Raw genomic sequence first — 17,528 nt, 5'->3', positions numbered from 1 at the left:
ATTCTGCTGCCTGCAACATCCTACAGCATGACCGGTTTGGCAGTGGGTCAGTAATGGTGTGGGGTGGCATTTCTTTGGGGGACCGCACAGCCCTCCATGTGCTTGCCAGAGGTAGCCTGACTGCCATTAGGTACCGAGATGAGATCCTCAGACCCCTTTTGAGACCATATGCTGGTGCGGTTGGCCCTGGGTTCCTCCTAATGCAAGACAATGCTAGACCTCATGTGGCTGGAGTGTGTCAGCATTTCCTGCAAGATGAAGGCATTGATGCTATGGACTGGCCCACCCATTCCCCAGACCTGAATCCTATTGAGCACATCTGGGACATCATGTCTCGCTCCATCCACCAACGCCACGTTGCACCACAGATTGTCCAAGAGTTGACGGATGCTTTAGTCCAGGTCTGGGAGGAGATCCCTCAGGAGACCATCTGCCACCTCATCAGGAGCATGCCCAGGCATTGTAGGGAGGTCATACAGGCACGTGGAGGCCACATATACTACTGAGCCTCATTTTGACTTGTTTTAAGGACATTACATCAAAGTTGGATCAGCCTGTAGTGTGTTTTTCCACTTTAATTTTGAGTGTGACTCCAAATCCAGACCTCCATGGGCTAATAAATTTGATTTCCATTGATAATTTTTGTGTGATTTTGTTGTCAGCACATTCAACTATGTAAAGAACAAAGTATTTAAGAAGAATATTTAATTCATTCAGATCTAGGATATGTTGTTTAAGTGTTCCCTTTATTTTTTTGAGCAGTGTATATATATATATATATATATATATATATAGCAAATAGCAATTAGGGCGGCACTGGAAGTTTTGTAAAGTACGGTGAACAAACGTGTTGTTTAATAAAGGTTCAACGTTTCGGGGTCGCAGCCCCTTCGTCAGGATACAAATCAGTAAACCAAACAGTGTTTAAATACCTTAATGAGGAGAGGTCCACACCACCGCCTCCAGCCGCGCCGCCCGGGTCCCGGTCCTGACGTCACTCCGCCCACAGGAAATGATGCGGCTCCGGCCCGTCCGGCTGGCGTTCTGGGGCTGGAACAAGGGTAACCATGGAAACAATTACACAATGCTGAGACTACCAAGCCAGTAACAGCATGTCAATAATAGTGACTACAGTTGTTGATAAAGTGACAAGTGCATAAAAACATTAAAACATCACATAATACATGTCTCACATGTTACCAAACATTACTTATGTAAGTGAATATGACCACACTATGCGTGAATATAATGACAGTCCTGTCTGACTTGTCCCCACCTACTGACGAGCGCAGCGGAGAGGTGCTGTAGGTAATTCACTCCATGAGGCCTGTTATTCATACCAATGTTTAAGACTCAAATATATTTAAAAAGATATCATCCAAATATACCTCCCTGTATACTAGATAATTCAACACTCCTACAAATACCTAAATGATGAAACAATCCTTTACAGAAAACACCTTAAGCTGAGGGCTTCATTCAATCCCTTAGGAAATTGTGTATTCAAAATAAAAATCCATTTTGCTTCGACCTGCAAAAGTTTTTTGGAACGATCTCCCCCATGTAGGGAGAATGGTACATGATCAATTATTTTATAGCGTAGTGTCGCCATCCCATGCTTAGCTAACATGAAATGGCGTGCCACCGGCTGATCACTATTTCCTGATTTAATGGCCTCCCGTATAGCATACCGATGTTGTACCATCCTTATTTTGAAGGCACAATCGGTCTTGCCTACGTAGACCAACCCACATGGGCACGTCAACAGATAAATGACAAATTTTGAATCACAGGACAGGGGGTATTTTACAGTATACTTTTTCCCTGTATGGGGGTGTTGAAAGGTATCTCCTGGTACAAGGTAGCTACAGGTAGTACAGCCACTACATCTATAGCACCCATTCTTCCGTTTAAGGAAATTCTTCAAAGAATGTCCCTTTTCGAATTTGGAGATGTCAGTTCTAACCACATAATCCCCTATGCTACGGCCTCTGGAATAGCTTGAAAGTAATCTAGATTGGAAAACTTCTCCTAGTTCTTTATCAGAAGCAACTATAGGCCACAGCTGTCTGGTATGTTTAGCTATGCTTTTACTGCTGGTATCATACCGTGTCACCCAGGGGAACCTACCCCTCAGTTGTTTACGTTCACTTGTTTTCAATAACTGTTGTCGTATGACTCTCAGTGCTTTATATTTAGCTTGATCCAGAAGTTCAAACGGATACCCCCTCTCTCCAAATTTCATAACCATCTCCCCTAATTGTCTATCTCTATCTGCCTCTACGTTGCTAATACGGCAGACACGTAGAAGTTGGGAATAGGGTATACCCCAAACTGTGGATTTCGGGTGGAAACTATCAAATTTTAATAAGTTATTTCTATCCGTAGCCTTTGTGTAAAGCTTCGCATTGATGATCCCATCATGGACCGAAATACATACGTCTAAGAAATTGATTTGTTTCTCACTGACCTCCATGGTGAATTTGATAGGGCTCTGTGTGGAATTGTGTTGTTCTATAATAGCTATCAACTGGGTTTTAGTACCTTCCCAAAATTCAACACATCATCTATGTAATGTTGGTACAGACATAGGTAGTCATTCCGAGTTGTTCGCTCTGTAAATTTTTTCGCATCGCAGCGATTTTCCGCTTAGTGTGCATGCACAATGTCCGCACTGCGACTGCGCCAAGTAAATTTGCTATGCAGTTAGGTATTTTACTCACGGTTTTTTCTTCGGTCTGGTGATCGTAATGTGATTGACAGGAAGTGGGTGTTTCTGGGCGGAAACAGGCCGTTTTATGGGTGTGTGCGAAAAAACGCTACCGTTTCTGGGAAAAACGCGGGAGTGGCTGAAGAAACGGAGGAGTGTCTGGGCGAACGCTGGGTGTGTTTGTGACGTCAAACCAGGAACGACAAGCACTGAACTGATCGCAGATGCCGAGTAAGTCTGGAGCTACTCAGAAACTGCTAAGAGGTGTGTGGTCGCAATTTTGATAATCTTTCGTTCACAATTTTAAGAAGCTAAGATTCACTCCCAGTAGGTGGCGGCTTAGCGTGTGTAAAGCTGCTAAAAGCAGCTTGCGAGCGAACAACTCGGAATGAGGGCCATAGTTGTGATGAAATGGCAATATCTTGTAGAAATAACTCCCTTTCCACCTTCCACATAAACGTGTTAGCAAATGCTGGAGCTACAGCCGATCCCATTGCGCAGCCCGTACGTTGGATGTAAAAATTTTTGTCATAGAGGAAGTAATTATGCGTCAATGTAAATTCCAACAGTGACAGAAAGAACTTAATGTCAGGGCCTAGATAACTCTGATTATTAGTGATAAGATGTTCTACCGCCAGGATTCCAGCCCTATGGGGAATACTAGTGTCTAAACTAGTCACATCTATTGACGCCAGAATCACATCATGGGGCAATGTCCCCATGCCCTCTAACAACCGCAATAGGGATGATGTGTTCTTGAGATGTGTTGGCGTGTTTTGTATACACAGTTGGAGGTAGTATCACAATAAATGGATAAAGCTTCACAAAGGGATCCCCTGGCAGAAATAATCAGTCTGCCAGGGGGATTTACTGCATCCTTGTGAATCTTTGGAATGACATAGAATATAGGCACCACTGGAAAATCCACACACAATGCTTTACTAACTGCTGTTGAAATAATGCCATCATCTACTGCTAGTTTTAATAACCCATCCAATTCTCTCTTAAATCTACTGGTTGGATCTTTATCCAGCATGGTATACGTACAGCTATCCGACAATAAACGTGAACATTCTAATTTATACTTAGCCGTATCAAGAACCACAATACCCCCCATCACATTCCTCAGCCCTCAGCTCTATCACCTTCCTCAGCCCCCAGCCCATCACCTCTCTCAGCTCCCAGCCCCCTCAACTTCCTCAGTAACAGCCAACTCACCTTTCTCAGCCACTGCCCCCTCACCTTCCTCAGCCACAGCCCCCTCACCAACCTCAGCCCTTGCCTTCCTCAGACCCTAGCTTCATCACCTTCCCTGCTTTGGCAACGTGAATTATGCCAAATTGGAGCCTCTTACATATATTACACCTCAATAGAGCCCCTTATACACATTAGGCCAGGTAGCCTCATATACACATTGCACCAGGTAGTCCATTATACACATTATGGCAGAAAGCCCCATTTACACATCACGCCAGGTAGCCCTTACATAAACATTATGCCTGGTAGCCCCATATACAGTGAGGATTGAAAGTTTGGGCACCCCAGGCAAAAATTCATTTTAATGTGCAAAAAGAAGCCAAGGAAAGATGGAAAAATCTCCAAATGGCATCAAATTACAGATTAGACATTCTTATAACATGTCAAAAAAAAGTTTGATTTTATTTCCATCATTTACACTTTCAAAAGTCCAGAAAACAAAAAATGGCATCTGCAAAAGTTTGGGCAACCTGCAGAGTTAATACCTTGTACTGCCCCCTTTGGACAGCTGAGACCTGGCAGTGTCATGGATTGTTCTCAATCATCATCTGGAAAGACCAGGTGATGTCAATCTCAAAGGTTTTAAGAGACCAGACTCATTTGACCTTGCTCCAACAATCAGCACCATGCGTTCCTCTAAGCAGTTGTAATGTAGAATACTGAAACTGAGAATAGTTGATGCTCACAAAGCAGGAGAAGGCTATAAGAAGATAGCAAAGCGTTATCAGATGCCCATATCCTCTGTTCGGAATGTAATTAAGAAATGGCAGTCATCAGGAACAGTGGAAGTTAAAGCAAGATCTGGAAGACCAAGAAAAATATCAGACAGAACAGCTTGCAGGATTGTGAGAAAAGCAAGTCAAAATCCACGTTTGACTGCACGATCCCTCCAGGAAGATCTGGCAGACACTGGAGTTGTGGTACACTATTCCACTATAAAGAGATACTTGTACAAATATGGTCTTCATGGAAGAGTCATCAGAAGAAAACCTCTTCTACGTCCTCACCACAAAAATCAGCGTTTGAAATTTGCAAATGAACATATAGACAAGCTTGATGCATTTTGGAATAAAGTTTTGTGGACCGATGAGGTTAAAATTGAACTTTTTGGCCGGAATGAGCAAAGGTACGTTTGGAGAAGGAAGGGCACAGAATTTAATGAAAAGAACCTCTGTCCAACTGTTAAGCATGGGAGTGGATCAATCATGCTTTGGGGTTGTATTGCACCCAGTGGCACAGGGAACATTTCACGAGTAGTAGGAAAAATGGATTCAATAAGATTCCTGCTAATTTTGGACGCTAACTTGATGCCATCTGTGAAAAAGCTGAAGTTAAAGAGAGGCTGGCTACTACAAATGGATAATGACTCTAAACACACCTCAAAATCCACGGTGGATTACATCAAGAGGCGTAAACTGAAGGTTTTGCCATGGCCTTTACAATCTCCTGACCTCAACATAATTGAAAATCTATGGATAGACCTTAAAAGAGAAGTGCGTCACAGACAGCCCAGGAATCTCAAAGAACTGGAAAACTTTTGTAAGGAAGAATGGGCGAAGATACCTCAAACAAGAATTGAAAGACTCTTGGCTGGCTACAAAAAGCATTTACAAGCTGTGATACTTGCCTAAGGGGGCAGTACAAGGTATTAACTCTGCAGGGTTGCCAAACTTTTGAAGACGCCATTTTTTGTTTACTGTTCTTTTGAAAGTGTAAATGATGGAAATAAAATCAAACTTTTTTTGACATGTTATAAGAATGTCTAATCTGTAATTTGATGCCTTTTGGAGATTTTCCATCTTTCCTTGGCTTCTTTTTGCACATTAAAATAAATTTTTGCCTGGGGTGCCCAAACTTTCAATCCCCACTGTACACATTACGCCAGTTAGCCGATTATACACATTGTGGAATGGTAGCCTCTTATACACATTGTGACAGGTAGCCCCATATATACATTGCAGGAGGTACCCCCATATACACATTGTGGTAGGTACTCCCATATAAACATTGCAGCAGGTAGTCTCATATACACATTGCGACAGGTAGCCCATTATACACATTATGCCAGGTAGCCCATTATACACATTTTGCCAGGTAGCCCCATATAAACACTGCACTAGGTAACCCCATATACACACTGCACCAGGTAGCCCCATATACACACTGTGTCAGGTAGCGCATTATACACACTGTGCCAGATAGCCCATTATACACATTGTGCTAGGTAACGCCATATACACATTGCGCCAGGTAGCCCCTTATACACACTGTCAGGCATGCCATTCTACACACTGCGCCAGGTAGCCCATTATACACATTGTGTTAGGTAACCAAACATACACACTGCGCCAGGTAACCATGAGAGAGTGAGAGTGTGTGTCTCACACGCCTTGCAGTTCCAGGACATGTCACCCGCCGCTCCACTACTCACCCTCCCTGCATCTCTGGGACCCACCGCTCTGCTCCTCACACTCTCTGTGGCTCTGGGAGCCGCGGCTCTGCTTCTCATGCTCTCTGCAGTTCCGGGACCAGCCAATCTCCTCACGCTGCTGCAGCTCTGGGACCCGCCGATCTTCTCATGCTCCTACAGCTCCGGGACCCGCTGGTGCCGTCTGACTGTTTTGTTGCATGGAGCCTATGCTGAGCCGAAACCGCCCTCCCTACGCCCCTGCCCAACATACCCACATTTTACCTCCTGCTAAAGATGTATAATTTTCTCACCGGCCCACTGGGTAGGACAATTGTGTCTGGCATACGGGGACTCTCCAAACAGGAGAGCATCTTTGTGGATAACATTTCAGGTATCATGTATCAATCTTACCATTTTATGCTCAGGATACCACAGACTTTCTCAAGAGGATTAACAACCTCATACTGAACAAAGATCACATGCTTTCCAGTATAGACAGCAAATCCATCTACACCATCTGCCACTATTTTCCAGATAGAGAAAAGACATCGGTCTTCCATAAGTTAATTCTGGATGTACTGGATTTCATACTAGAAAGGAATTATTTTGTTTTCAATAATATTTTTTTCCTCCAAACCAGGGAACTGCATGTGCACTCACTTATGCAAATCTGCTCATATAGTGGTAGGAACATGTTTATGTCTTCAATGATGCAAATGATGAATTTACCACACATGCCAATGTGGATTCATTACATCAATTACATTTTTCTGATTTGGGATGGAACAGAACAGAAATTTCATTATTTCATGATAAAGCGCAACAGGAAATTCACCTATGATATTAATTTCATAGACCTGTTACTTAATATTTATGAAGAGGGCAATCTCTTTTCTCACCTATATAGAAAGCCAACTGCAACAACAGCCTTCTTCACTAGAAAAGACATCACTTTCCACCACCAATACAAAATGTCCTGAAAGGTGAGTTTATAAGATTATGGAGAAATTGCTCCAATGATCTCAACTTTAAAATGCAAAGCAAAGGACTTGGTTAAGATATTATGGAAGAGAGGGTACCGTAATATACTGATCAAAAAATCCAAATACATGGTTGCCAAAAAAGCAAGGAACTCAGATATCTTCATTAATTGATAACTACTGTAACAAGTTGAAAGATTTGAAGGACTATAATCATCATCATCACCGTCATCTCTTAGGTATTATTTTTATTATATTATTTAAATATATGCACTTACTCTTTTTTTCTTTTCTATTTCTAATTTCTTTTTTCATCTTCCTTCTCTTTTTCCCTTTTTCTTCTTTTTGTATTCCCCACCTGCTTTCACTCTCTCTCACAATTATATCCTGGTTGGCATATATCTATTATTAGTATTCTACTTTCACTGTTCAAACTTTATTTTTTTTTCTATCAAATGACTATGGCTTTGAATTTTAAGTCCACAATGGCTGGCACAATATCTGTATACAGTATGTGTTTTCACTAGAAATATGTTAATTAAATTGCTTAAATATTTTACAATATTTAATTAAAACTTAAAAATAATTAGTATGATGATTTATTTTGCTTTAGGAGATGATCACACTGTCACCTGCATTCCCATGACAGCTCCTGAGGCTGATAAACCATCATAGGATAACACTGATATCCTGGTTACTGATGAATATATATAACTGGATCCTAGTGAATACAAACAGACTTCCTGAGTCACACATAAGAAGGAAAACGTGAGAGTCAGACAGCCTGTGACACAGTAATACAAGATGGATTCCAGCGCCCATAAATTCTATCCTGTACACGGCATTGATTCTAGAGAACATCTGGAAACATATTTATCTAGCAAACCAGATATGGTCTTTGGAGACGATTTCATAAAATTTCCAATGGAATTTTTACACCATGCATTCAGTGAGGGTATGTATATTATACTGACAGTATGTATACTATAATGACCAACTTATCATAGTGTGAGTGATTGCATGTGCATGATTGTGTGTAAGGGAATTTAGACTTTATTCTCTAATGGAGCAGGGACTGATGTGCATGACAAATATATTCTCTGTACAGCGCTGTATAGAATACTCGGACAAGCCTGTGCCCAGGTAATGAGTTTCTACTAGAGATGAGCGGGTTCGGTTTCTCTGAAACCGAACCCGCACGAACTTCATGTTTTTTTCACGGGTCCGAGCAGACTCGGATCCTCCCGCCTTGCTCGGTTAACCCGAGCGCGCCCGAACGTCATCATGACGCTGTCGGATTCTCGCGAGACTCGGATTCTATATAAGGAGCCGCGCGTCGCCGCCATTTTCACACGTGCATTGAGATTGATAGGGAGAGGACGTGGCTGGCGTCCTCTCCATTAGAAATTAGATTAGAAGAGAGAGAGAGATTGTGCAGAGTCAGACAGAGTTTACCACAGTGACCAGTGCAGTTGTTGTTAGTTAACTTTTATTTATTTTAATATAATATATCCGTTCTCTGCTATATCCGTTCTCTGCCTGAAAAAAAACGATACACAGCAGCAGCCAGTCACACAGTGTGACTCAGTCTGTGTGCACTCAGCTCAGCCCAGTGTGCTGCACATCAATGTATAAAAGGCAAAGCTTATAATAATTGTGGGGGAGACTGGGGAGCACTGCAGGTTGTTATAGCAGGAGCCCCCAGGAGTACATAATATTATATTAATTTAAAATTAAACAGTGCACACTTTTGCTGCAGGAGTGCCACTGCCAGTGTGACTAGTGGTGACCAGTGCCTGACCACCAGTATAGTAGTATATTGTTGTATGTATTGTATACTATCTCTTTATCAACCAGTCTATATTAGCAGCAGACACAGTACAGTGCGGTAGTTCACGGCTGTGGCTACCTCTGTGTCGGCAGTCGGAACTCGGCAGGCAGTCCGTCCATCCATAATTGTATTACAATATATACCACCTAACCGTGGTATTTTTTTTTCTTTCTTTATACCGTCGTCATAGTGTCATACTAGTTGTTACGAGTATACTACTATCTCTTTATCAACCAGTGTACAGTGCGGTAGTTCACGGCTGTGGCTACCTCTGTGTCGGCAGTCGGCAGGCAGTCCGTCCATCCATAATTGTATTATTATTATAATATATACCACCTAACCGTGGTTTTTTTTTCATTCTTTATACCGTCATAGTGTCATACTAGTTGTTACGAGTATACTACTATCTCTTTATCAACCAGTGTACAGTGCGGTAGTTCACGGCTGTGGCTACCTCTGTGTCGGCAGTCGGCAGGCAGTCCGTCCATCCATAATTGTATTATTATTATAATATATACCACCTAACCGTGGTTTTTTTTTCATTCTTTATACCGTCGTCATAGTGTCATACTAGTTGTTACGAGTATACTACTATCTCTTTATCAACCAGTGTACAGTGCGGTAGTTCACGGCTGTGGCTACCTCTGTGTCGGCAGTCGGCAGGCAGTCCGTCCATCCATAATTGTATTATTATTATAATATATACCACCTAACCGTGGTTTTTTTTTCATTCTTTATACCGTCGTCATAGTGTCATACTAGTTGTTACGAGTATACTATTATCTCTTTATCAACCAGTGTACAGTGCGGTAGTTCACGGCTGTGGCTACCTCTGTGTCGGCAGTCGGCAGGCAGTCCGTCCATCCATAATTGTATTATTATTATAATATATACCACCTAACCGTGGTTTTTTTTTCATTCTTTATACCGTCGTCATAGTGTCATACTAGTTGTTACGAGTATACTACTATCTCTTTATCAACCAGTGTACAGTGCGGTAGTTCACGGCTGTGGCTACCTCTGTGTCGGCAGTCGGCAGGCAGTCCGTCCATCCATAATTGTATTATTATTATAATATATACCACCTAACCGTGGTTTTTTTTTCATTCTTTATACCGTCGTCATAGTGTCATACTAGTTGTTACGAGTATACTACTATCTCTTTATCAACCAGTGTACAGTGCGGTAGTTCACGGCTGTGGCTACCTCTGTGTCGGCAGTCGGCAGGCAGTCCGTCCATCCATAATTGTATTATTATTATAATATATACCACCTAACCGTGGTTTTTTTTTCATTCTTTATACCGTCGTCATAGTGTCATACTAGTTGTTACGAGTATACTACTATCTCTTTATCAACCAGTGTACAGTGCGGTAGTTCACGGCTGTGGCTACCTCTGTGTCGGCAGTCGGCAGGCAGTCCGTCCATCCATAATTGTATTATTATTATAATATATACCACCTAACTGTGGTATTTTTTTTTCTTTCTTTATACCGTCGTCATAGTGTCATACTAGTTGTTACGAGTATACTACTATCTCTTTATCAACCAGTGTACAGTGCGGTAGTTCACGGCTGTGGCTACCTCTGTGTCGGCAGTCGGCAGGCAGTCCGTCCATCCATAATTGTATTATTATTATAATATATACCACCTAACCGTGGTTTTTTTTTCATTCTTTATACCGTCGTCATAGTGTCATACTAGTTGTTACGAGTATACTACTATCTCTTTATCAACCAGTGTACAGTGCGGTAGTTCACGGCTGTGGCTACCTCTGTGTCGGCAGTCGGCAGGCAGTCCGTCCATCCATAATTGTATTATTATTATAATATATACCACCTAACCGTGGTTTTTTTATACCACCTAACCGTGGCAGTCCGTCCATAATTGTATACTAGTATCCAATCCATCCATCTCCATTGTTTACCTGAGGTGCCTTTTAGTTCTGCCTATAAAATATGGAGAACAAAAAAGTTGAGGTTCCAAAATTAGGGAAAGATCAAGATCCACTTCCACCTCGTGCTGAAGCTGCTGCCACTAGTCATGGCCGAGACGATGAAATGCCAGCAACGTCGTCTGCCAAGGCCGATGCCCAATGTCATAGTACAGAGCATGTCAAATCCAAAACACCAAATATCAGAAAAAAAAGGACTCCAAAACCTAAAATAAAATTGTCGGAGGAGAAGCGTAAACTTGCCAATATGCCATTTACCACACGGAGTGGCAAGGAACGGCTGAGGCCCTGGCCTATGTTCATGGCTAGTGGTTCAGCTTCACATGAGGATGGAAGCACTCAGCCTCTCGCTAGAAAACTGAAAAGACTCAAGCTGGCAAAAGCACCACAAAGAACTGTGCGTTCTTTGAAATCCCAAATCCACAAGGAGAGTCCAATTGTGTCGTTTGCGATGCCTGACCTTCCCAACACTGGACGTGAAGAGCATGCGCCTTCCACTATTTGCATGCCCCCTGCAAGTGCTGGAAGGAGCACCCGCAGTCCAGTTCCTGATAGTCAGATTGAAGATGTCAGTGTTGAAGTACACCAGGATGAGGAGGATATGGGTGTTGCTGGCGCTGGGGAGGAAATTGACCAGGAGGATTCTGATGGTGAGGTGGTTTGTTTAAGTCAGGCACCCGGGGAGACACCTGTTGTCCGTGGGAGGAATATGGCCGTTGACATGCCAGGTGAAAATACCAAAAAAATCAGCTCTTCGGTGTGGAGGTATTTCACCAGAAATGCGGACAACAGGTGTCAAGCCGTGTGTTCCCTTTGTCAAGCTGTAATAAGTAGGGGTAAGGACGTTAACCACCTCGGAACATCCTCCCTTATACGTCACCTGCAGCGCATTCATAATAAGTCAGTGACAAGTTCAAAAACTTTGGGTGACAGCGGAAGCAGTCCACTGACCAGTAAATCCCTTCCTCTTGTAACCAAGCTCACGCAAACCACCCCACCAACTCCCTCAGTGTCAATTTCCTCCTTCCCCAGGAATGCCAATAGTCCTGCAGGCCATGTCACTGGCAAGTCTGACGAGTCCTCTCCTGCCTGGGATTCCTCCGATGCATCCTTGCGTGTAACGCCTACTGCTGCTGGCGCTGCTGTTGTTGCCGCTGGGAGTCGATGGTCATCCCAGAGGGGAAGTCGTAAGCCCACTTGTACTACTTCCAGTAAGCAATTGACTGTCCAACAGTCCTTTGCGAGGAAGATGAAATATCACAGCAGTCATCCTACTGCAAAGCGGATAACTGAGTCCTTGACAACTATGTTGGTGTTAGACGTGCGTCCGGTATCCGCCGTTAGTTCACAGGGAACTAGACAATTTATTGAGGCAGTGTGCCCCCGTTACCAAATACCATCTAGGTTCCACTTCTCTAGGCAGGCGATACCGAGAATGTACACGGACGTCAGAAAAAGACTCACCAGTGTCCTAAAAAATGCAGTTGTACCCAATGTCCACTTAACCACGGACATGTGGACAAGTGGAGCAGGGCAGGGTCAGGACTATATGACTGTGACAGCCCACTGGGTAGATGTATGGACTCCCGCCGCAAGAACAGCAGCGGCGGCACCAGTAGCAGCATCTCGCAAACGCCAACTCTTTCCTAGGCAGGCTACGCTTTGTATCACCGCTTTCCAGAATACGCACACAGCTGAAAACCTCTTACGGCAACTGAGGAAGATCATCGCGGAATGGCTTACCCCAATTGGACTCTCCTGTGGATTTGTGGCATCGGACAACGCCAGCAATATTGTGTGTGCATTAAATATGGGCAAATTCCAGCACGTCCCATGTTTTGCACATACCTTGAATTTGGTGGTGCAGAATTTTTTAAAAAACGACAGGGGCGTGCAAGAGATGCTGTCGGTGGCCAGAAAAATTGCGGGACACTTTCGGCGTACAGGCACCACGTACAGAAGACTGGAGCACCACCAAAAACTACTGAACCTGCCCTGCCATCATCTGAAGCAAGAAGTGGTAACGAGGTGGAATTCAACCCTCTATATGCTTCAGAGGTTGGAGGAGCAGCAAAAGGCCATTCAAGCCTATACAATTGAGCACGATATAGGAGATGGAATGCACCTGTCTCAAGTGCAGTGGAGAATGATTTCAACGTTGTGCAAGGTTCTGATGCCCTTTGAACTTGCCACACGTGAAGTCAGTTCAGACACTGCCAGCCTGAGTCAGGTCATTCCCCTCATCAGGCTTTTGCAGAAGAAGCTGGAGGCATTGAAGAAGGAGCTAACACGGAGCGATTCCGCTAGGCATGTGGGACTTGTGGATGCAGCCCTTAATTCGCTTAACAAGGATTCACGGGTGGTCAATCTGTTGAAATCAGAGCACTACATTTTGGCCACCGTGCTCGATCCTAGATTTAAAGCCTACCTTGGATCTCTCTTTCCGGCAGACACAGGTCTGCTGGGGTTGAAAGACCTGCTGGTGACAAAATTGTCAAGTCAAGCGGAACGCGACCTGTCAACATCTCCTCCTTCACATTCTCCCGCAACTGGGGGTGCGAGGAAATGGCTCAGAATTCCGAGCCCACCCGCTGGCGGTGATGCAGGGCAGTCTGGAGCGACTGCTGATGCTGACATCTGGTCCGGACTGAAGGACCTGACAACGATTACGGACATGTCGTCTACTGTCACTGCATATGATTCTCTCAACATTGATAGAATGGTGGAGGATTATATGAGTGACCGCATCCAAGTAGGCACGTCACACAGTCCGTACTTATACTGGCAGGAAAAAGAGGCAATTTGGAGGCCCTTGCACAAACTGGCTTTATTCTACCTAAGTTGCCCTCCCACAAGTGTGTACTCCGAAAGAGTGTTTAGTGCCGCCGCTCACCTTGTCAGCAATCGGCGTACGAGGTTACATCCAGAAAATGTGGAGAAGATGATGTTCATTAAAATGAATTATAATCAATTCCTCCGCGGAGACATTGACCAGCAGCAATTGCCTCCACAAAGTACACAGGGAGCTGAGATGGTGGATTCCAGTGGGGACGAATTGATAATCTGTGAGGAGGGGGATGTACACGGTGATATATCGGAGGGTGAAGATGAGGTGGACATCTTGCCTCTGTAGAGCCAGTTTGTGCAAGGAGAGATTAATTGCTTCTTTTTTGGGGGGGGTCCAAACCAACCCGTCATATCAGTCACAGTCGTGTGGCAGACCCTGTCACTGAAATGATGGGTTGGTTAAAGTGTGCATGTCCTGTTTTGTTTATACAACATAAGGGTGGGTGGGAGGGCCCAAGGATAATTCCATCTTGCACCTCTTTTTTCTTTTCTTTTTCTTTGCATCATGTGCTGATTGGGGAGGGTTTTTTGGAAGGGACATCCTGCGTGACACTGCAGTGCCACTCCTAGATGGGCCCGGTGTTTGTGTCGGCCACTAGGGTCGCTAATCTTACTCACACAGCTACCTCATTGCGCCTCTTTTTTTCTTTGCGTCATGTGCTGTTTGGGGAGGGTTTTTTGGAAGGGACATCCTGCGTGACACTGCAGTGCCACTCCTAGATGTGCCCGGTGTTTGTGTCGGCCACTAGGGTCGCTAATCTTACTCACACAGTCAGCTACCTCATTGCGCCTCTTTTTTTCTTTGCGTCATGTGCTGTTTGGGGAGGGTTTTTTGGAAGGGCCATCCTGCGTGACACTGCAGTGCCACTCCTAGATGGGCCCGGTGTTTGTGTCGGCCACTAGGGTCGCTAATCTTACTCACACAGCTACCTCATTGCGCCTCTTTTTTTCTTTGCGTCATGTGCTGTTTGGGGAGGGTTTTTTGGAAGGGACATCCTGCGTGACACTGCAGTGCCACTCCTAGATGGGCCCGGTGTTTGTGTCGGCCACTAGGGTCGCTTATCTTTCTCACACAGCTACCTCATTGCGCCTCTTTTTTTCTTTGCGTCATGTGCTGTTTGGGGAGGGTTTTTTGGAAGGGACATCCTGCGTGACACTGCAGTGCCACTCCTAGATGGGCCCGGTGTTTGTGTCGGCCACTAGGGTCGCTTATCTTACTCACACAGCGACCTCGGTGCAAATTTTAGGACTAAAAATAATATTGTGAGGTGTGAGGTATTCAGAATAGACTGAAAATGAGTGTAAATTATGGTTTTTGAGGTTAATAATACTTTGGGATCAAAATGACCCCCAAATTCTATGATTTAAGCTGTTTTTTAGTGTTTTTGGAAAAAAACACCCGAATCCAAAACACACCCGAATCCGACAAAAATAATTCGGTGAGGTTTTGCCAAAACGCGTTCGAACCCAAAACACGGCCGCGGAACCGAACCCAAAACCAAAACACAAAACCCGAAAAATTTCAGGCGCTCATCTCTAGTTTCTACATCTGATTTTGAAGTGCTACAATGCAGTGGCAACTCTTTGTTTCCATGCCAAGCCCTGTTGTGCTTCACATACAGACTCATTTGCACACAGATATACAAGTGTTGCATATTATATTAATCATCTCAGTCTCCTGGTATGTGCTAGGTGCATTGCATTGTAATAGACACTAGCAGAGGGAACTGGTAACTCACACATGCCAGGAATCAGTGATATCTAGAGATGAGCCGGTACGGTTCTCTGAGAACCGAACCCTACCGAACTTCACGTGTCAAACACGGGTCCGAGCCAGGCTCGGTTGTTCCCGCCTGACTCGGAAAACATGAATGAGATTCAGATATAAAGAGCCGTGCGTTGCCGCCATTTTCACTCATGCATTGTAGAGGGTACAGAGAGGACGTGGCTACGTTCTCTCAGTGTAAAATCTCAGTATCAGTGCTCAGTATCAGTGCTTATTGCTGCTCAGTAATACTAGTAGTGTCTCTCTTGTGCTGCATCTTGCTGCTGTAGGGTGCTGTGGTAGTAGTGTCCTGTGACTGCATCGGTCATCATCATTCCAGTCAGAGTGGTATCTGGGGCGTTACAATTCCAGAGTGCTTTTGTGCTGCTCACTAACATCAGTACAGTGTCTTGTGCTGCATCGTGCTGCTCAGTGTCAGTTCTCAGTAGTATCATCAGTGCTCAGTATCATCAATGCTCTGTATCATCAGTGCTCAGTATTACTGTTCATTGTCTTGTGGTGCTCGGTAATACTACATTACTAATACTAGTACAGTGTCTTGTGCTGCATCGTGCTGCTCAGTGTCAGTTCTCCGTAGTATCATCAGTGCTCAGTATCATCAATGCTCTGTATCATCAGTGCTCAGTATTACTGTTCATTGTCTTGTGGTGCTCGGTAATACTACATTACTAATACTAGTACAGTGTCTTGTGCTAATCGTGCTGCTCAGTGTCAGATCTCCGTAGTATCATCAGTGCTCAGTATCATCAGTGCTCAGTATCACTGCTCAATATCTTGTGGTGCTCAGTAATACTACATTAATAATACTAGTACAGTGTCTTGTGCTAATCGTGCTGCTCAGTGTCAGTTCTCAGTAGTATCATCAGTGCTCAGTATTAGTGCTCATTGTCTTGTGGTGCTCAGTAATACTACATTACTAATACTAGTACAGTGTCTTGTGCTAATCGTGCTGCTCAGTGTCAGTTATCCATAGTTTCATCAGTGCTCAGTATCATCAGTGCTCTTTATCATCAGTGCTCAGTATCAGTGCTCATTGTCTTGTGGTGCTCAGTAATACTACATTACTAATACTAGTACAGTGTCTTGTGCTAATCATGCTGCTCAGTGTCTGTTCTCCGTAGTATCATCAATGCTCAGTATTATCAGTGCTCAGTATCACTGCTCATTGTCTTGTGGTGATCGGTAATACTACATTACTAATACTAGTACAGTGCCTTGTGCTAATCGTGCTGCTCAGTGTCAGTTCTCAGTAGTATCATCAGTGCTCAGTATCATCAGTGCTCAGTATCATCAGTGCTCAGTATCACTGCTCATAGTCTTGTGGTGCTCAGTAATACTACATTACTAATAGTAGTACAGTGTCTAGTGCTGCATCGTGCTGCTCAGTGTCAGTTCTCCATAGTATCATCAGTGCGTAGTATCATCAGTGCTCAGTATCACTGCTCAATATCTTGTGGTGCTCAGTAATACTACATTACCAATACTAGTAAAGTGTCTTGTGCTAATCGTGCTGCTCAGTGTCAGTTCTCAGTAGTATCATCAGTGCTCAGTATCATCAGTGCTCAGTATCACTGCTCATTGTCTTGTGGTGCACAGTAATACTAAATTACTAATACTAGTACAGTGTCTTGTGCTAATCGTGCTGCTCAGTGTCAGTTCTCAGTAGTATCATCAGTGCTCAGTAATCAGTGCTCATTGTCTTGTGGTGCTCAGTAATACTACATTACTAATACTAGTACAGTGTCTTGTGCTA

At 43.9% G+C, this 17,528-nt stretch overlaps 1 protein-coding gene across 1 annotated transcript in view; it reads left to right on the top strand.

Annotated features, from left to right (window-relative positions):
• Nucleotides 1–8,161: 8,161 nt before the first annotated feature.
• LOC134965670 (nicotinamide N-methyltransferase-like) overlaps nt 8,162–17,528 on the top strand; it is a 73,511-nt gene continuing 64,144 nt past the window's right edge. Inside the window, exon 1 of the mRNA XM_063941995.1 lies at nt 8,162–8,312. Coding sequence (XP_063798065.1) covers nt 8,162–8,312 — 151 coding nt within the window. The remainder of the gene's footprint in view (nt 8,313–17,528) is intronic.

This window comes from Pseudophryne corroboree, chromosome 10, assembly GCF_028390025.1.
Source record: "Pseudophryne corroboree isolate aPseCor3 chromosome 10, aPseCor3.hap2, whole genome shotgun sequence".
Classification (NCBI taxonomy): domain Eukaryota; kingdom Metazoa; phylum Chordata; class Amphibia; order Anura; family Myobatrachidae; genus Pseudophryne; species Pseudophryne corroboree.
This window is presented reverse-complemented; position numbering and strand designations above follow the sequence as displayed.